The following is a 19,579-nucleotide window of genomic DNA, read 5'->3' as shown; positions in this document are numbered from 1 at the left end:
TCTAAACACTTATATTTAAAATTTTATTTAACCCTTTAATGAAATTTTGTAGCTTAATTACCACATTATTTTTTAGTATTATTAATCTATCTCTTTGTACAACTGTAGAAGACGAAATATCTTATATACAGAACTTATTCAAATCAATTAATCTTCAAAGATTAGATACTCCTGCAGAATACAATATAAACTCAATGCTCTTTGAAAATAAATATGATTTACAATTTATGGAAGATAATGACTTGAAATTGCAATATACGATTTTTAAAGACTTTTACACTTTAAGTTTAGACCCTACTGTTGATTTATTGAAAAATTTTAAAGATGCAGAACATAAAATATACAAAGAGGTTTTTTATGAAGAATTTGTTAGAGAAGTTGTTTTAGCAGCAATGAAACATACTATTACAAAATCTTGTATACAATTTAAAACGGGTCTTTTCACTAAAAGCATTACAGAACTAGCGATACCTTGCTTTAAAAAAATATACAATGCTTTTTGTATTTTACAAAATAATGAATATGAAAAATTATTGACTGAGAGTGAAAATCTTTTTAATGCAAATATTAATCATCAAAATCTAAAAGATGGTAATCCGTTAGAACTAATAATGCATTTTCATTTATTTAATGATATTATAAAAGAAAAAATTAGTTGTTTTTCTAAGCCTTACAGTATTGATGATGATGGGAATGATTTTTATGCTTTACTTAAGTGTTTGGACAAAAAGTTATCTAAATTTTTATTATTTAAATTTGATACATTCATTAGTTTTTATAAAAAACGTACAGATAACAACTTTATCTTAGATCAATGGCTTAGAAGTAGTGATACGCAACTTCTTTACGCAAATTATTTTAAGAAAATCAATTATATTTTTACTTTTTTTCTTAAAATTATACGCATGCAACTATCTCAAATAAATAATGATGAATACTTAAAAGACTATGAAAGGGAATAAAATTTATTGTTTTTTACTTATTTAGACTTTTTTTACAAATTCGTGAATGCTATATTTTTACAAATTCTAAATACTATATTATGAAAGTTATAAAAGTCTTTTTATTTATTAAAAAATTTCAAATTCTGTTTTAAAAACAAATTTGTGCATAAAAATATAAACTACATATTTAAAAATAATCTTTATTCACATGGATTTCGAAGATCGTCTTCTTTTCTTCGAGAAACATAATCCTCACAGATTTTTCCTAATTCTTGATTAATAATTCCACAAATTTCATTCAATATCTTCATGGCATCATCTGAATTAAACCTGTCAAAAAACTTTAGATCAAACAAAAGGTACCCACATTCTTTCAAACTAGCTTGATTAAATTTCAACGAATTAACATAATTTCTACCAGACATATCAATTAATGCTTCTTCTAGGCCCCTAGCATTCATATCATCCTTACACTTAATTCTTATAATACCTGCATCATCTTTGTACTCTTCTGAATGTTTGTTTTTATAATGTTCAGGATGATGATCCTCAAATGTAAAATGGGTTCTCCACGCCGCGTCAAAAAGATCTGTAAAGAAACAATCCAGTTTTTTAGAGGTGTATTTTTCCCAAGAACTAATTACTGTTCTTTTTATGTCTTTGCTATGAAAAAACTTCCAAGTGTAACCTATTGAAGGAGCCAAAAGATATTTAGACCAATCATGAAAAATAATATCAATTATACTTAATTTTTCTAAATATTTACCCAACTTACAATAAATTGCAAATAATGAATTTTTATGTTCATAAACTTCATCATAGTGAAATTTAATTCCATATCCATACTTATAAAAAAGATATTTGTAGTCTTCAGTTTCCAACCCAAGCAAGACATCATATTCCACCTTAGCCCATTCACTTTCAGATAGCGTAAATAACCTATGCAGACACCGCTCAAGATTCGAGTTTGGTTTTTTATTAACCTTAATTGAATTAAAACTATCCTTTATTCCGCTCAGATCATAATTTTTAACTTTCACCAGAATTTCATTAATTTTCTCATCTAGCTCGGGGTCAATTGTTGAATCCCAAATATTGTTTTTAAAAGCATTCGTTGAAAATTCCTTCATTTTTTCAATAGCCTTGTTTAACCCATCTTTAAACGTTGAAAGATCAGCTTCTGCTACACTCTTACTCTTATATCTTGTATTAAATAAAATATTTTGAAGTTTTTGAACCACCAAAAAAGTTAGAAACTGCTCTCGCGACCATTTATATTCCACAGATACTTTATAAATTTCTTTTGGATCAAAAAGATGCTTTTTTCTTCTAAGAATAATGTGGGTTTCATTAGTATCTTCTACAGAATCTCTTGCAGCCACAAACCTCAAGTTTACTATTAAAAATGTTATGAATAAAAGCGCTAAAATCATAGGGGTTACAGAAAATTAAAATATTTATATCTTTAATTAAATTTTCATAAAATTTGTTGTAACACACAAAATTTTATTTTAAATGCAATAAATTTTATTTCAATTATTTTTTAATAAATTTATAGTTTAATTAATTTTTTTATAAAATGGTCAAGTTTTTATTTTATGCATAATAAGCATAAAAATATGTTTTTTATTAAAGTTTTTGTTTGTATCTCTAAACACCATCACATTTTTATTAAATTTAATAGATTAAATATTTAGACATTGCAAATATGCTATACAAATATTTTTAGGTTAAAGATTAAGTAAATTGCTGATATTATAATTATAAAAGATTTTAAGGCAGATTTTTGTTAAAATTTATGGTGATAGTGTTGTAGATAATTTAATATTTATTCTTATGATTTAATTACATTGCAATTATTTTAATTTTCTTTTAAATATTAACTCTTGATATTTTTTATTTTTATATCTTGTTGACAATTTTCTAAATTATTTATTTCTTAAATTCAATTTTTTATTTTTTATGCAGAAATTATTTTTATTCTATTTATAGTCAAAGATATTTTAATTATTTTCAAGGCAGAAAACGAAATGTCAATACATCAAGTGACAGAAGTAGTATTCATGTCATTGTATTTTAAAAATTGTTTGATAACACTTTTTTATTTTTTATTAAAATTCAACAAATATTTTGTAGAAAATTTTCTTAAAAAGTTTTTTTTGAAACACCATAAAATTCTCTGCTTCTGTTGGTTATTAACAAAATATTTGATTTAGAATTAAAAAATAAATTAAATCCATATTTTGTGTTTTTTACATAACATAAAGCATAGTTAATTAGACGCTTAAATATGTTTGCCTTTTTTAGGGAAAATAAACTTAATAAATGTAATTACCAAGAAAGGATAGAAATTTAGATAACAAACATAACTCATTTAAAAGTACAAATATTAATTAATTTAAAAATGAATAATAGTTACTTTGACTGAATAAGATGTGTTTAAAAATATCAAAATATATTGTTTTAATATAAAATAAGTTTTTTGAATTTACAAGACTTAAAACGAAAAATACAACGAATTTTTGGTATATAATTTAAATAACATATTTATTAACTAAATATTATTGTAATTTAAAAAATTTTATATTTTACGTAAAAAATATCATAGACACTTTAAATGAATAATAGATCAAAACTTTGAAATTAAACAAAAAACAATAATTTAAACATATTTACTTTCTTACTAAATTTTAAAATTTTTTAAAATTTCCTCTATTTCTTTTTAATAAATAAGTAAAATTTTTATGACATTTTACTATTGAAAAGGCTTTAAACCTTTTTAAACTTTTAAGAAATTGTGTAATATTTAAATGACTAGGATAATATTTATTAAAAATGTATGTATGTTGTTTAAGTTTGTATAAATTTGCTTTTTTTAGTATCAATGCCTTACTTTTGTAAAAAAAATTTCTTAGATTTAATAAATTTAGTATAGCAATATTTACATTATTTAACTGTCATTCAACTTTAAACGTATGTACTAAAAAAGTATAAATTTTTTTACAATGTAATCTAAATTTCTATATGTCTTAAAAAGCAATTGTTTTTAATTTAGTATTTATCAAATTGATCTAACAAAAGTATATATTATACTCTTTAAAAGAAATTTACGCTTCATTTAATGCGTTTTTATATTTAATTTATCTATTTAAATGTTATTTAAACAAATAAAGCCTTTTATATATTTTTTTAACTTGTAAACAAACATGACTAGAAAATGGATTAAAAAATTACAATCATATATAGGGGAATTTTTTGCCTCATTTATATTTGGATTTGCTGTATATACTTCTATTATTGGATCAGCACAAACAGGACAATCTGCAGGTCCAATTATTGTTGCATTGACTATCGCATTAAGTGGCGTAGCAATCATTTATTCATTTTGTGACATAACTGTAGCACATTTCAACCCTGCAATAACATTTTCTGCAATGTGTTTTAGAAGATTGCCTTTTTTTGGTGGAATTTTTATTATAATTTTCCAAGTGGCAGGATTTATTATTGCAGGATTAGCTTCAGTAGCTGTACTGCCCGGAAAATATAAAAACAAACTAGAAATAGCGAGACCAAAAAGAGTAGCAGATAATGTTAGTAGAGGACGTATTTTCGGCACCGAATTTTTTTTAACAGCAATACTTGTTTATGTTGCATTTGCTGTGGGGGTTAATCCTTACACACCCCCTAAAGATGAACATGGTGATCAATTGGATCCAGACGAAGGTTTAACAGAAGGAAGAAAAATTACCGCACCACTTGCTATAGGATTTACTTTGGGTTTTTGTGCTTTATTGGGAATAGCTAGTTCTGGGGGTGCATTCAATCCAGGTATAGTATTGAGTCCTATGATTCTTACTGGCACCTGGGATTTTTGGTGGGTATATCTGCTAGGACAGTTTTCAGGAGGATTGTTAGGAGGTGGTCTCCAAAGATTTTTATTATATAAAATTTTTTGAACCTTTTTAAGTTTTTTTAAAAAAGCTTTGTAGCCGTTACATTTTATCAAAACATAAGTAAAAACATTTTAACTATATTTAAATATTTTAGTAATAGCCCGCCTAGACATATCAATAAATTATAAACTTGATGTATGTGACAATAAACAACTGTTTTTTAATATTCTTAATTCTACATATTTGATTTTTAAGAATTGGTATAGCTTCTACTTTTGTTACGATTTATTTAATAGCTTACAAACGAATATCTTTTAATCTCATTTTATAATTTGTCTTAAATCTTCTAAATATGTTTTTAAATTAATCTACAAGGCTATGGCAAACATACGCGCTATAACAATCTCACGAACTGTCGTTTCTTTTAAAAAATTTTTCAATAAATAAATTATTATTTATTATTGACAGACATGCGTTTTGATATCAAAAAAATTATAAATTTAATATAATGTAATTTATCTTAATCAGGCATAGCAGCGGTCCCATATGTTTTATTTAATAAAGGCTGATAAAATTTATGTAATACTTTTAAGTATTTCTAATTTATTAGTGAAAAGTAATTAAAGCCGTCTTAACTTTTTTTATTTAACATTTTAAAATTTTTAGCAAATTTCTATGTACATATTTTATTACCGTATTCCTCAAGTTATTTTTTTTCTTTAAATTTTTATGCCTTATTTTTATGCGATTAATTTTAGAATCAATAACTATGAAAAATTTTAAAAGCTACAAAGGTAAGCATCACATTCCAAATATTGACAAATTTTTTACAGCAATAGTAGGACCAAATGGCAGTGGTAAAAGCAACATAATTGATAGCATACTTTTTGTACTGGGATTTAGAGCCAAAAAAATGAGACATACCTCGCTAACAGATTTAATCTACAATGATGGTAAAAAAGAAGAAATGTGTTATGTCGAACTAGCCTTTAATAAATTTAAAATAAGAAGAGAAGTTTATGCAAATAAAAGTACAAAATATTTCTACAACGATAAAGAAATCACAAATAATGATTTAACTAAATTAATGATGGAAGAAAATGTTGATATGGAACATAATAGATTTCTTATTTTACAAGGAGAAATAGAAAGTATTGCTATGCTTAAACCCAAAGAAGGACTACTTGAATTTCTAGAGGATATTATTGGAACAACCAAATATAAATTGGAAATTGATGCATTGACTAATGAGGCAAAAACTATGGAGGAAGAAAATATTACAATACAAAATAATATGAAGTTTATTAAAACAGAATACGATCACATAAATGAATTAAAAAAACAAAATGAAGATAATCTTCTTAATAGAATTAAATATAATGAATATTTAAAAGAGTTAAAAAATTTAAATATTGAATTTATAAAAAGATCCCTGCATAAAAAAGAAGAAGCAAAAAAAGATGTAATAACCAAAATTGATGAAATAAAAAATCTAAACTTAGAAAATAAGGAACTGCTAAAATCATTGGAGACTGAACAAAATTCAATAAGGAAATTACTCAATGACAAAGAGGAAATGTATTTGGAAATTAAAAAAAGGTATAAAAGTTTAGAAAGAGCAAATTTGGTATCAAAAGAGCTTAAAAATAAATTAGAAAAAGAAATTAAAAATCTTAGAAATGACTACAATAATTTAAAAGCAAAGGTAGAAATGAAAAATAAAGAAAATAATATTTTATCAAAAGAGCTTAAAGAAAATATATTAGAATTGAAAGGGTTGACTGATAAACAAAATGACTTAAAAAATAAACTTTTAAAAGAAGAAAAGATTGTAAATGAAAAATGTAAAAATGATCTAGAAAAAATGAAGAAAACTCAAGAATTATTATCAGATTTGATTTATAAGAAATCTGAACAAAATCAACGGAATGTTAAATTTAATCTAGAAGTTAATTCTTTGAAAGATAGGATGCAAGAACTACGAAAAGAAATTGATGAATTAAAAGCTAAACTTAAAAACTGTGAAAATGTTAAACATTTAGATAAATTACAACTGGAAAAAGATCTAAAAGAAATTGAAAGTGATATTCAAAAGACGCAGTATGAGTTGCAAAAACGTAAAACTAGATATAGCGAGGTTTATAAAAGGGAAGAAACTATTAAAAAAGAAAAAGAAATTCTAAAATATTTTAAGGATGTAAGTGGGGTTATAGGAAGATTGAGTGATATTGGTAAAGTAGATCCAAAATATGAATTGGCCCTGAAAACTTCTTGTACAAGATTAAATAATATAGTTGTTGATACAACACAGACAGCAGAAATGTGTATTGACATTATTAAAAATAATAATTTGCAAAGATCAACATTTATAATTTTAGATAGAATCCAAGAGATTAATAAATTAGAAGAATTAAGTCTTCCGTACATGTTTGATTTGGTAGAATGTGAACCAAAGTATAAAAAATGTTTTTATTTTAGTTTAACTGATACGCTTTTAGCAGAAGATTTAGAAAAAGCTTCAGAATATGCTTTTGGTAAAACAAGAAAAAGAGTAGTTACTTTAGATGGTAAATTAATTGAAAAGAGTGGTATTATGACAGGAGGGAAATATCACGAAAAGGTTAAGAGATATGAAGATATTGAAAAGGCATTAGAAAAAATGACAAAATTAAGAGATTTAAAAATAAATGATCTACAAAAAATATGTGAATATGAAAATCAAGTAAATATAAAAAGTTTATTAAAGGAAAAAGAAATTGCGTACAAAAAGATTCAAAATAAACTAAAAGAAATACAATCTAAAATTTTTGAAGAGGGATATGAGTCAGATATCAACTCACTTAAAAATGAAATTTCTAAATATAAGTCTAAAATAGAAAAATTTTATGATTCTACGTTGCGTGGCGAATTGCAAATAGTTAATGAGAAAATAGAGATTTTAGAGGAAAGAAATCATCAAATTAATATTTTATTGGCTGAAAAGATGGTATCTTATGAAAACATAGAAAGTGATTTAAATATTAAAAATGAGAAACTTTGTGAAATTAAAATCATAGACTTGTCTTCCTTAAAGTCACATCTTGACAATGAAGAAAAGTGTTACAATGAAGTTTTAAAAAATTTTAATGAGATTAAAGAAAATTTGTCAACTTTAAAAAAGAAGATGGGAGCAGAATATCATTTGGAAATAGATTTAAACAATCAGCTTGATGATTTAAATGAAAGCATTATTGATTTAGTTAAGAATTTAGAGGATGAAGAAACTCATCTAAAAAATATTTTCGAAGACATTTTTAATGATAATAAAGTTATAAATTCGTCTTATGAGTGTGATAATACGAAAACAGATCTGAGTTCGCTAACTGATTTGGATATTACTGACTTTCAAAAGAAAATTCAGAAGAAATTAAAAAAAATGGATGAACAAAATGGAAGACCAGATATCAATTTGAAGATTTTTGAAGAATACAAAAAGATAAAAATATCTTATGAAAAAGTTAATGAACAATATGAATTACAAATGTCTAAATATGAGGATAAAAAAAATCAGATAGATCATTATTGTAAATCAAGACACGATGAATTTATTAGTGGATTATCAAAAGTTAATTTATATTTAAAAGAAATATATAAAAAATTGACATATGGAGGGAATGCGGAACTAGAACTCGTTGATTATTTGGATCCATTTTCTGATGGAATTCGATTAGCAGTTATGCCACCAAAGAAATGTTGGAAGAATGTTAGTAATCTTAGTGGTGGAGAAAAAACATTAAGTAGCTTATCACTTATTTTTGCCTTACATAAATTTAAACCTTCTCCTTTTTATGTTATGGATGAAATTGATGCAGCATTAGATTTTAGAAATGTTAGTATAATTTCGCAGTACATTAAAGAGATGGCTAAGACTAGTCAATTTATTGTAATAAGTTTAAGAAACGATATGTTTGAAATAAGTAAATCTATTTTGGGAGTTTATAAAACAAATAATATGTCAAAGTTTTTAATGATCAATGTTGATGAGATAAAGAAAAAAATAGCTAATAAATAATTTTTATTGTAGTTTTACTTTTTATGGTTTAATTTAGAAATTAAACTGTTAATTTTGAAGACAAAATCATAATCTTTTTATTAAAAAAAATTACAGTAAGAACTTTATAATCCTCCTTCTTCTTTTATTACTTTATTAAGCCAAGTATAAACAACTTCTTTAGCGATATTTTTTATTTCTTTACATTCTTTGGGATTCTTCATATAAAAATGAACAATTTCTCCAATTTTACTGTCTATTATAAGATATTTGTTTATACGAAGATTTTTTAAAACTTCTAGTAAACCTCTTTTAATTTTTATGTTAGGTAACGAATTATCAGGAAGTGGCTCAAGCCACTTCCTCACTACATCCAAAATATTCTCACTAAGCAATCGCTCTTGTAAATCTTTATTTAAAAGAGATTTAACAAACAAATCTAATTTTTCTAATTTATTAGTAGCAGGTAAATGTTGTTCATTATTTTTATTATCTTGTATTACTGCACTAAGCATTTCTAGTTTAATTTTTCTTGCTGGATCAATAATTTCTTCATTCATTACTAAGGGCTATTTTTTACATCCCTTTATTGTATGAGTTTTAAGCCTGTAAAAATACTTTTTAAGACTTTTAATAAGCTTATACCTGCATTAATTAAGCCCGGAGTGACGGTATTAGAAGCGGCACACGAAAATAAAATTGATTTGGAAGGTGCATGTGAAGGATCTTGTGCGTGTTCTACATGTCATGTTATTTTAGATAGAAATTTGTACCAGAAATTAAGTGAACCTTCTGATAAGGAGTTTGATCTTTTAGATCAAGCGTATGGATTGACAAGTACGAGCAGACTTGGATGTCAGTTGAAAATAGATGATAGATTTAATAATACAGTTATAGAAATACCAAAATTTACTAGAAACATGTCTATAGATGGGCATATACCTAAACATCATTAATTTTTATTTTTGAATTATAAAGCAATACATTTATGCATTGTATTTTTATAAAAAACGTTTATTAAAACTGTTAATTAAATTTATAAATCATATGTACTAGTTTATATTCTATAGGAAACCCTCTTTCGATGAAATACTTCATTTTTTTTCTGTTCACTACATACATAACTTTTTCCTGTAGTTTAAGTGTACTTACTAGGGAACCTTCCTCATTAACTAATTTAATATTACTGTCATTGTTATCTTTACTTTCAATAATAAAAACATCAACTAGATCTCCTTCTAATTGATTTGTATAATCATTTAGAAGGATGTAAGAATCGTAATTTATACTATAACAATTAATATAACATAGTGTGTGTCCAGGAATATCTAGTGCAAGATATGTATTTAGATTAAGCGAAGTAACACGCCTCATTAAAAATGGTCCTTCGATTTGTGAGGACAATTCTCTAAAATCATATTCTACACCCTCGTAGACAAGTACATTATCATTAAAATCATCTAAATCAAAAGGAATTAATTCAACAACAGGCAAACTGTAATTGTATTCAATATTTTTTAGAAGCTGTACGTACCCATTTTTATTTAACCAACCAGTTATCGCTTTACGCCTGTCGTGTTTGCAAATATCAACCTCATGAAAAGACAAAGCAGAAACTTGAAAAATAACAAGTCTATTCTTTTTAATAGATATTCGTTTATATTCTTTATTGCATTCATTGTTAAATAAAATTAGGTCTCCAGAGTTTAGATCATCAAGATAGAATGTAAATGCGTACATCCTTTCTTCTACCAAATCATCGTGACAAGAAAGATAATCTCCTTTTCTATAATAAGATGCGAACATTGTAAAAAAAGTATGTGTAATGTCAGTAAAGTCTTTAAACACTTCATATAATTTACATTTAAAAAAATCAATATCAGATTCTTGAGCGAATTCATCAGTTTGTAAAAATTTAAATAGGTCGGTGTGTTTAAGATAAAATTTTTGTTTATTATAAAAATCTTGTATACGTTGAAGATCGGAGGATGATAAAAAATTATCAATTTTTAGATGAAAAAACGGTGTGGTTGATTTCATTAAGGGTGGGAAGAAAATGTTTAATTTTTTTTTTAAAATAAAGAGTAAATACTACTATACAAAAAATTATTATTTTAAAAATAGCTGGTTTTCATAAAAATGTATCGTTTTTATATCTTGTGTTCTATATTACTAAATGTCAATTAAATAACTAAAATATTTTATTAGAAATACCTTCAATTTTGTTAAAAGATACAAATATAAAGAGTATATTGAAATTTATATACAATTTTTATATTTTCTATAGAAAATAAAGCAAGCATATACACTTATAAAAATGTAAAGATTGTTATTCTCTTACAATTTTTTTTTTCAAACATTTTCTGTGTCTAAAATATTTTTTTTATTATTTTTAAATTAAAAAATTTTATCAATATTTAAAATATAAATAAATGTATGATTAAATCTTACTGTACATTGGATTTAAAAACTTAAATTCTTTGTTTAAAGTTTCAATTATTATCAGACAAAATTATTTTGGTTAAAAAGTTTTATTGAATTAATTTAATGATTTTTACATTTATTGTTTATTATAATTGCAGTTGTGTATTTATTAACTATCTATGTTATATAAAAAACTTTCTTTATGTTAATACTTTAGTTATTTTTAAATCTTTATACATTTTTGTCGTTTATTTACCCTAATGTTAAAACGCCTTGAAAATATTTTAAATATTACAGCCTCTGCTTCACAGACTGCAAAATTACTCGAAACTACTACCTTAAATTTACTAAAAACCGTTCTTTACTATTACAAAGATAAGTATAAAATTTTTATAAAACATAACATTAATAACGAAGATTTAATAGGTCTGGCTTTAATAGCTTACTGTGACATTAACAATATAAAGATTGAAGATAATATTATTGATTTTTATTATGATGTTATATTAAATAATAGACTAAAAGACGAAGATATTTTAGATCATCTTATAAAAGAAAATGAAGAATTGCGCAATAAGCTAGAAATAGAACATGCATTTATTAAACAAGCCTGGTATGAAATGTGTGAAACAAAAACAAAATTTGAATAAATATCTTGAATTATAAGTTGTAATTAAATTACAATTATGGAAAATTTTATTAAATAAACTCGCAATTAAATTATAGAGAACTTCACGGCTTATATTAAATCGTCTTTAAATTTAAAATAATACTTTGACTAAAATTTTTTATAATAAAAATTTAATTTACATTATTTTTTTTTCTAAATAATCCAAAATTTCATTCTTTTTTTTTATTGTTTCATTTTTTATATCATTTAGTTTACTACTTACTTCTTTATGTTTATTGTCATTTAAAATCTCATTAATTTTAAGATGTATACTTTCTATTTCTTCAATCATTTTTGGATCTAGTGTTTCTAATAGTTCTAGATATTTTTTGAAACTTTCTTTAACCATCTCTTTTATATTTGTTAATGAATTTTCTTTAGACGGGTACTGCATACCAAATATCTTATATGATTTGGGAATCTCTGGAATACTGTAAGAACATTTTAAAGGTGGTTTACACCAGCTTTTTATTTTCATGGGGGTGCACAAATAAAATTTATAATAGGTGTTTTAAAAATTAACTGGTCATAAAACAACTTTAGTTACATACATCCCTTATTTATGGATGAGAATTTAAGAAAATTGTTAAAAGAAGCAACAGAATTTTCTGACTTGTATAATGATGATGAATATTTAAAAGAAGAAGATAAAATAATAAAACAACACACAGAACGAAAAGTACAAAAAAAGAAATGTGCGAATTGTACGTGTGAACTTGCAAATAAAAAAGTTGAAACTAAAAGTGCATGTGGTGGATGCTACAAAGGTGATGCGTTTAGATGCAGTGGATGTCCTTACTTGGGAATGCCTGCTTTTGAAGAAGGAGATGTAATAAAGTTTGAATAATAAATATTTTAACAAACAAAGTTTTTTTAAAAAATTATTTAAAGAAAATATGTGCATAAGTATGTTTATGTTTATAACAGCTATTTTAGCTAAATGACCAAATTGAAGATATGTGCATAAATGTGTTTATGTTTATAACAACTATTTTAGCTTATGACCAAATTTTTATATGCATAGTACATCAAAAGTCTGTCACTTTTTTAATGTACATATCAAAATAATGCTTAATCTGAAGTTAAATCATCACTAGCTTTGTTTTAATTCTATATCCCCTCCAGAGCTAAATAGGAATGGAGTCTCTTTTTACATCTCTAGATTTATACAATTATGTAATGGATAAACTTAAGCAACCTATTTCTTTATCACTTAAATTAAGTTTATTATTTAAATCTATTCAGAAAGACTTTCTTGTTGATAAATACATGGTAGTAATTTTTTTAAATTATATCAGATGTCTTATAAATTTACAAAGTGATGATATCTTATTAATCTTTAAGACTAGTAAACTTAAATATTTTAAATATTGGTGCTTTTGGAGAGAATATTTAAGTTATATTATTAGTGTTGGAGAAAAAATTGATAAAATAATAGACGAAGGTATTAAATTTTTAAATGTTAAAGAATTTAAAGATAAACAAAAGATTTTGGATTTTTTATTACAAATTAAAGAAGATAAAGATAGACAGAAATATATTTATAATTGGACCAGTGAATGGATGACAATAGAGAATATAGATGAAAGTTGTAATGTTAAAGAAGAATCAGGTCTAATTATTGCTAAATGTGCCTTTGAAAATTCAAAAGATGTGCAATTTACAGATCATTTATATTCTCCTGCTTATAAAAAAAGTCATAAATCATTTCCTAATACACCTATTACTGATGATGTAAATAAATATTCATACAAAGATGGCATTATAGATTGTAATAAAGTTATAAAGTGTAAAATAGAAGATATTACACTAGGTGAAGATACTAATCTTTTTAAAATGGGACTTAAATCATCAAACAATGATAAACTAGAAATTAAGAATTACAAAGAAGATAATAAAGTTGTAGAAGTCGACTTTAAGCATGAAAACGAGCAAATAAATAAAGAAAATTTAAAAAATACAAATTACAGAAAAAATAAGGAACAAGAATTTTTTACCTTAAATGGTAAAAAATTGCTAAAAATCAATATTATTGGTAAGGGCGGTAGCAGTAAAGTATATAAAGTTTTTTATGAAAGTGAGTTTTATGCTTTGAAAGTTATAAATATTGAAATGGATAGCACACTAAAAAATCTTCTTTTAGAAGAAATAGATTTACTTAAAAAATTACAAAGTGTAGACGGAATAATAAAAATGATTGATTATGAAATTTTAACAGATAATATTTATATTTTACTTGAATATGGAGAAACAGTTTTAAATCAATTTATGAAGAGTGATAAAAAAGATATATTTTTACATAGTAATAGAGTTAAGTACATTTGGCAAGAAATTTTGTTAATTGTATTAAACATACATGATCAAAGAATCATTCACGGAGATCTTAAGCCTGCAAATTTTGTATTTGTAAAAAATAAACTAAAAATTATTGATTTTGGTATATCTAAAGCTTTAAATAGTAATACGACACGTCTAGATCTTGATATGGTTTGCGGGACTTTAAATTATTGCGCACCAGAATTATTTTTTGAAAATAGAAAAAGAAGAAGTAGTGATGTTTGGTCATTGGGTATTATTTTATATGAATTGTGGTATGGGAAAACACCTCTAGATGCCTATAAAACATATTTAGAAAAGAAAGAAAACATTGTTAATATACGAAAAAATTTAAAGTTAACATCTAAAGTAGATTTAGTGATATATATGTGTTTAAATGAAGATTGTAGGCAAAGGCCTACAGTGAAAGATTTATTAAAAGATAAATTTATTTGTAATTCTTTAGATTAATTTAGATAAATTAAAAAATAAATTTTGTTATAATAAATTTTTATTTAGATTTCTTGTTAGAACATAATTTAGATAAGATTCATATTAATTATTAAATAATCTAAAATACTTACGTGGTGTTCTTTACCATCACTAATGAGAACAAGACTGTCTATATGATTTAGTATTTTATTATTAAGAAATATTGATTTGTCTACATCATTTGAATATTTGTAGCTAAGTAGATCTGAAGGATTAAGCGGATTATATATTCGCTCAAGCCATTTACACATTTTTATATTTGATTCGTTTATTTGTATATCAAATCTTTCAATTATATTTTTATATGTAACCTCAAATTCATCATCCGCAAAATTGCATGTATAATTAGTTTGACACATGTCGTTAAGTAATAAAAGATCATTCTTTATAAAAACAAATGTACACAATAGATGGTAAAGCTTTATATAACCCATATTTAAAAATTTTTTTGCATAACTTTTTTGATCTATCTTGCCATTTTTTAAAATACAACCTAAAATATTATATTGTGGTATAAAAAGTATTCCAGTATTTGTATATTCATAAATTAATTCAAATAAAAACGAAAGATCGTTATTATTAGGTTTATAAATAATTGTAGAAATATCATTGTGTGATTTATGTACAAAATTTTCTGTTTCTATAATTTCATTGTACATGAATATTATTTTCTCAATAAAAAGACTGTCAATTTTAATATGCGGCAATTTTGTCAATTTATGATATGTTGACGGTAACAAAAAATCTTTACAAATGCATGGTGAAGATAGTACTTTCTCGGATTTAAATATATAACAATCGTTTTTTATAAGTGATATTATAAATATTACTAAATTATAACATATTATACCTAAAATAAAAAAAAAAAGATAATATAATTTATCTGTTCTCATGACCCCTTATTATTTTATAAATTTGTTGAAAATAAATTATAAAATAAATTAAAAATAATTTTATTAAAACCATTTTGTTATTATATATATCGAAATAACTATGAGACTAAATTGTTTAGTATTACACAGAATAATTATTTTTTTACTAGTTAAAACAGAATTTTAAATAAATTGAAAATTTTTACTATTTATACTGATGTTTGTGGGATACTAAAAAAAATTATATTTAAAATATAATGTGATTATTTAAGATTAAATATTAAAAAGCTAAAGTAGTTTTTGAACTAAATTACAATTATGATTCCTTGTCGCCTTAGATGTAATTTTAAGTCCATTGTTTATTGCAATTTTAAGAGCTTCTTTTATATTTTTTGATAAATAACGGCATATTTTCGACTTATTTTATATTCATGTTTTCTGTGGATTATGTAATATAAGTTTCACGTCGGTACAAAATAAGTTTTAATTTGTACAAAAAAAGTATGTAATAATAAGAATAGGAATTAATTTGAAATTTTTTATCATTTTTTTTACAACAAACAAGGTGATATATCATTTGCAATTTTTAAATAAAAAAAAACGCTTACAATTATTAAACATTTTTTAGCAGTTAATATTTGCCCTAAGTTTGTTTAATCTTCTTGTGACACTAAAGAGTATATCGAATAATACTAGGCGTGTAGATCTCCTAAGTTTATATTTATTTCTACGTATACTCTTTTTTATATTTTTTGTAAATCAAGATTCCAAAAATCTACAATTCTGATGCTTCTTCGAATTGTCGAACTTCTTTTTTAGTTTTTAATATAATCCTATCTTTAGAATATTTAAAAAATCTATAATTATACAAGATTTAACTTTTTTAAATACAATAACTAAAATCACATACACTTTTAAACTAATGCGCATAACTTTGATATTTTGCCTTAAAATATTGTCAATGCTTTACTAATTTTTGATTTTTATCATTTCATATTTAGATGCTCAATTTGTACGTTTTTTTAACAACAAAATTGGTTGAATATTCATTAAGTGTTCAAAATTCTACTCTAGATATTTTGTCTCACTAAATATAAAAATTATTTTTAATTAAATTACATACAAGTTTTTTAAAATCTTTATTTAAATCTAAAATTTGTAATAATATTTTTAAAATAAGTTAAAAAAAATCGTTATTGAGATAAAATTTAATATAATAATAATAAATTTTTTTATTGATCAATTCTTATTAAAGAAACGTCATTTCGTCAGATCATTTAAGCAGCACACATTTTTTTTCAAAATACATAAACTTCACAATTCTTATTAAGTTTAATGAAAAAATTATACAAAAAAGATTTTTTTTCAACATTTATTTATATTACACTATTATTTACAAATGGGCTATCAATAGAGAAACTAAATAAACTAACCAAAATTTACGATACGCATATTTTTTTTTAAATTATTAAATACTTTAGTTAAATTGTAATTTAAAAACAAAGGCTTACAAACTATATAAGGAAGTTAGCAAAAAGCTAAGATAAAGCGCAATGCATTTGTAAAAAAAACAAACAAATTAATTATTTTTAATGTAAATAACGGAGAAAGCCAACAAATTTACCAGAAAAAAGAATTTCATCACAACTAAAGTTATAATCCTTATATAAAGCTTCTTTAATCTTTTCATCACATTCAAAAATAAGCTCATCATCTTGGTTTAAAAATTTTCTTAAATCTGCTTCACTAATAAGTTTATTATCTTTAACAAATAAACATATAGCCTTTTTAGTAATAGCAAGTATAGATTGATTTTCATAATCTTTTAGTATATTCCAATAAGCACGAAACAAGATTAAATATTTCCTTGTCGTTTCGGGATTCTCAAAACAATCAGGGGAATTCCACGATTCACAGCCTCTGTATTTTTCAATTTTTTCATCTAATCCTTTAATACATTCCCAGTTATCTCCCTTACATTTAGTAATTCTGAATATCATTCTTAAAATTAGCAAATCGTTTTTTCTTATTAACCTATCATTTACTAAAAATATAAGTTCAGTAACAGGTTTTTTAATCTCAAATTTTTCAATTTCATGAGCGTGGTTTATTAAACGTTCTTTCATATCAAAACCTTCTGAAGTATAACCATGACCATGTGGACACCAATAAGGTTCTTCTTTTGCAATCAAGTTCTTTTTCTCCAAACAATTGATAAGGGAAGCCATCGCAGAATTTTCTAAGCCTTCATTTAAGTCTAAGTCAAACAAGTTGTAATATTCAAATATTTGATTAGAATAAAATGCTGCTTGTAATTTTAATCCTAACACATCAACAATTAGCAATGCAAAAATTTTCATAAAACAAGGGTAAAACACCTTTATATAGCTAAATAAATTAAATTATTCTTAAAAATAAATATTAAAAATATCTAAATATTATATAAAAATAAAGTAGTTCTTTTTTTGAAATTTTTAATATAATTTTTTAAATTTTTGTTTATTTTAAGCAAACAAAAATTTTACTTTTAAATTTAAATTTATTTGAACTTTCACAAATTTTTTACAAATAATTTAAACAAAATTACAAATTTTATTAAATTATTTTTTAATTACATATTGCACACATTATTAAATTTAAAGAAAAAACTGATTTTAATAAAATAAGCAATATTTTCATTAAGCAACCTTAGTCAAAAAAACTGCTTAATGATGAAAGTTTTTTATCTGGTTGTCAAAAGTACAGTCTCAAACGTGTCCTAAGATTGCCACTACAAAACAGGAAGTGACAATTTTAGATCTTCTGAGATATAATGAAAGACACATTATTTTACAGAAAGCCTAGTAAGAATCTTATAAATACAAAATGAGGTATTTAAAGTGCTTTTAAAAAATGCAAGATTAAAAATGATTGTCAAGTTATAAAGGTAAATTAAATGTCAATAATTTCTTTTTAATTAAAATAAAATTTTTTAAACAGAAAATATTCTGAAAGATGAAATTGAGAAAAGACAGAATTAATAAATTAATGACCAATTAATGATGTTTTTAGAATTTCAACTTTAGATAGGCAGACAAAAGTCAACTGAATACTAAATATAAATCTTTTTAATTTATTTCATTACCTGTATAGATCATGAATATTGATATTTTGTCTTTTTATGTTTATCATTTCTTGTTTATCAAAATTTAATGTATAGACGAAATACTGCTATACTACAATGTTAAAAAACATTTGATTTATGCAAATTTTAACTCATTAACAGCGATATTTGTCCACGTTTAAGTTGATATGTAATGGCTTAAAATTTTTTATTATAATTTATTTGGCGCAAAAATTTGTTTTTAATTAAAAATTTATTAAAAGAAAAGGATAAAAAATTATGTATATAAGATCCTTATTATTTTCTAATTACACGTTAAGAATATTATTTTTTTCCAAATGTAAGCATATGACTTAAATATATTTTCACGATTTTATTTATTCTAATATGTTAACTCGAAGTAAATATATATTTAGTTTAAATAAAATCAAATTAAGAATAAACAATAAACAAAAAAAATTCATTAAATTATTTACATGCTTGAAGAGCACTTTCTAAAAAAGTAACAGGATGCTATGTAAATTTAAAATAATTTAAAAATGTAACTTAATGTCGCAATACAAAATTAAAAGTACTCTGGATAATAGTCATTGTTTTACCAAAAATAAAAGACGTAAAATTAACTGCATCAGATTGTGAAAAGAAGCATGTGCAATACATACAATGAAATTGTTAGAATGAAAAAGAATTATTTAGATAATTTTAAAGATGTAAAAATTAAAGGTGTTTTAAGTAATTATAACTAGTTTTTGTATAGAAAAAAAATATTCGACAATTTAAAAATAACAAACATTAACTTATATAATAAAAAGAACTTTTAAATACTTTAAGAATA

General features: G+C 23.5%; 13 protein-coding genes across 13 annotated transcripts; 7 read left to right on the top strand and 6 right to left on the bottom strand.

Annotated features, from left to right (window-relative positions):
* Nucleotides 1-38: 38 nt before the first annotated feature.
* On the top strand, nt 39-962 carry AAJ76_400094525 (hypothetical protein; the record flags this gene model as incomplete). The annotated part of the gene is made up of 1 exon (XM_024475564.1): nt 39-962. The coding sequence occupies one exon, from the start codon at nt 39-41 to the stop codon at nt 960-962; it is 924 nt and encodes a 307-aa protein (XP_024332085.1).
* A 182-nt stretch (nt 963-1,144) lies between these two features.
* AAJ76_400092187 (hypothetical protein) lies at nt 1,145-2,377 on the bottom strand (the record flags this gene model as incomplete). The annotated part of the gene is made up of 1 exon (XM_024475563.1): nt 1,145-2,377. One exon carries the CDS (start codon nt 2,375-2,377, stop codon nt 1,145-1,147), a length of 1,233 nt encoding a protein of 410 aa, XP_024332084.1.
* A 1,773-nt stretch (nt 2,378-4,150) lies between these two features.
* Nucleotides 4,151-4,900, top strand: AAJ76_400090413 (aquaporin-like protein; the record flags this gene model as incomplete). The annotated part of the gene is made up of 1 exon (XM_024475562.1): nt 4,151-4,900. One exon carries the CDS (start codon nt 4,151-4,153, stop codon nt 4,898-4,900), a length of 750 nt encoding a protein of 249 aa, XP_024332083.1.
* Nucleotides 4,901-5,579: 679 nt separating this feature from the next.
* Nucleotides 5,580-8,888, top strand: AAJ76_400088984 (nuclear condensin complex subunit; the record flags this gene model as incomplete). The annotated part of the gene is made up of 1 exon (XM_024475561.1): nt 5,580-8,888. The coding sequence occupies one exon, from the start codon at nt 5,580-5,582 to the stop codon at nt 8,886-8,888; it is 3,309 nt and encodes a 1,102-aa protein (XP_024332082.1).
* Nucleotides 8,889-8,992: 104 nt separating this feature from the next.
* Nucleotides 8,993-9,427, bottom strand: AAJ76_400085137 (transcription factor iws1; the record flags this gene model as incomplete). The annotated part of the gene is made up of 1 exon (XM_024475560.1): nt 8,993-9,427. The coding sequence occupies one exon, from the start codon at nt 9,425-9,427 to the stop codon at nt 8,993-8,995; it is 435 nt and encodes a 144-aa protein (XP_024332081.1).
* A 33-nt stretch (nt 9,428-9,460) lies between these two features.
* Nucleotides 9,461-9,823, top strand: AAJ76_400085103 (adrenodoxin-like ferredoxin; the record flags this gene model as incomplete). The annotated part of the gene is made up of 1 exon (XM_024475559.1): nt 9,461-9,823. The coding sequence occupies one exon, from the start codon at nt 9,461-9,463 to the stop codon at nt 9,821-9,823; it is 363 nt and encodes a 120-aa protein (XP_024332080.1).
* Nucleotides 9,824-9,893: 70 nt separating this feature from the next.
* Nucleotides 9,894-10,907, bottom strand: AAJ76_400083657 (proline hydroxylase; the record flags this gene model as incomplete). The annotated part of the gene is made up of 1 exon (XM_024475558.1): nt 9,894-10,907. One exon carries the CDS (start codon nt 10,905-10,907, stop codon nt 9,894-9,896), a length of 1,014 nt encoding a protein of 337 aa, XP_024332079.1.
* Nucleotides 10,908-11,551: 644 nt separating this feature from the next.
* On the top strand, nt 11,552-11,941 carry AAJ76_400083012 (hypothetical protein; the record flags this gene model as incomplete). Its single annotated transcript, XM_024475557.1, has 1 exon — nt 11,552-11,941. The coding sequence occupies one exon, from the start codon at nt 11,552-11,554 to the stop codon at nt 11,939-11,941; it is 390 nt and encodes a 129-aa protein (XP_024332078.1).
* Nucleotides 11,942-12,097: 156 nt separating this feature from the next.
* AAJ76_400082125 (hypothetical protein) lies at nt 12,098-12,439 on the bottom strand (the record flags this gene model as incomplete). The annotated part of the gene is made up of 1 exon (XM_024475556.1): nt 12,098-12,439. One exon carries the CDS (start codon nt 12,437-12,439, stop codon nt 12,098-12,100), a length of 342 nt encoding a protein of 113 aa, XP_024332077.1.
* An 84-nt stretch (nt 12,440-12,523) lies between these two features.
* Nucleotides 12,524-12,808, top strand: AAJ76_400082040 (anamorsin; the record flags this gene model as incomplete). Its single annotated transcript, XM_024475555.1, has 1 exon — nt 12,524-12,808. One exon carries the CDS (start codon nt 12,524-12,526, stop codon nt 12,806-12,808), a length of 285 nt encoding a protein of 94 aa, XP_024332076.1.
* Nucleotides 12,809-13,098: 290 nt separating this feature from the next.
* Nucleotides 13,099-14,748, top strand: AAJ76_400081465 (mps1-like thr tyr dual specificity protein kinase; the record flags this gene model as incomplete). The annotated part of the gene is made up of 1 exon (XM_024475554.1): nt 13,099-14,748. The coding sequence occupies one exon, from the start codon at nt 13,099-13,101 to the stop codon at nt 14,746-14,748; it is 1,650 nt and encodes a 549-aa protein (XP_024332075.1).
* Nucleotides 14,749-14,816: 68 nt separating this feature from the next.
* Nucleotides 14,817-15,662, bottom strand: AAJ76_400078902 (hypothetical protein; the record flags this gene model as incomplete). The annotated part of the gene is made up of 1 exon (XM_024475553.1): nt 14,817-15,662. One exon carries the CDS (start codon nt 15,660-15,662, stop codon nt 14,817-14,819), a length of 846 nt encoding a protein of 281 aa, XP_024332074.1.
* A 1,568-nt stretch (nt 15,663-17,230) lies between these two features.
* On the bottom strand, nt 17,231-18,001 carry AAJ76_400076563 (hypothetical protein; the record flags this gene model as incomplete). Its single annotated transcript, XM_024475552.1, has 1 exon — nt 17,231-18,001. The coding sequence occupies one exon, from the start codon at nt 17,999-18,001 to the stop codon at nt 17,231-17,233; it is 771 nt and encodes a 256-aa protein (XP_024332073.1).
* Between the last annotated feature and the right edge of the window lie 1,578 nt (nt 18,002-19,579).

The sequence above is a fragment of the Vairimorpha ceranae genome (assembly GCF_000988165.1).
Source record: "Vairimorpha ceranae strain PA08 1199 chromosome Unknown NODE_4, whole genome shotgun sequence".
In the NCBI taxonomy this organism is placed as follows: Eukaryota; Fungi; Microsporidia; family Nosematidae; genus Vairimorpha; species Vairimorpha ceranae.
This window is presented reverse-complemented; position numbering and strand designations above follow the sequence as displayed.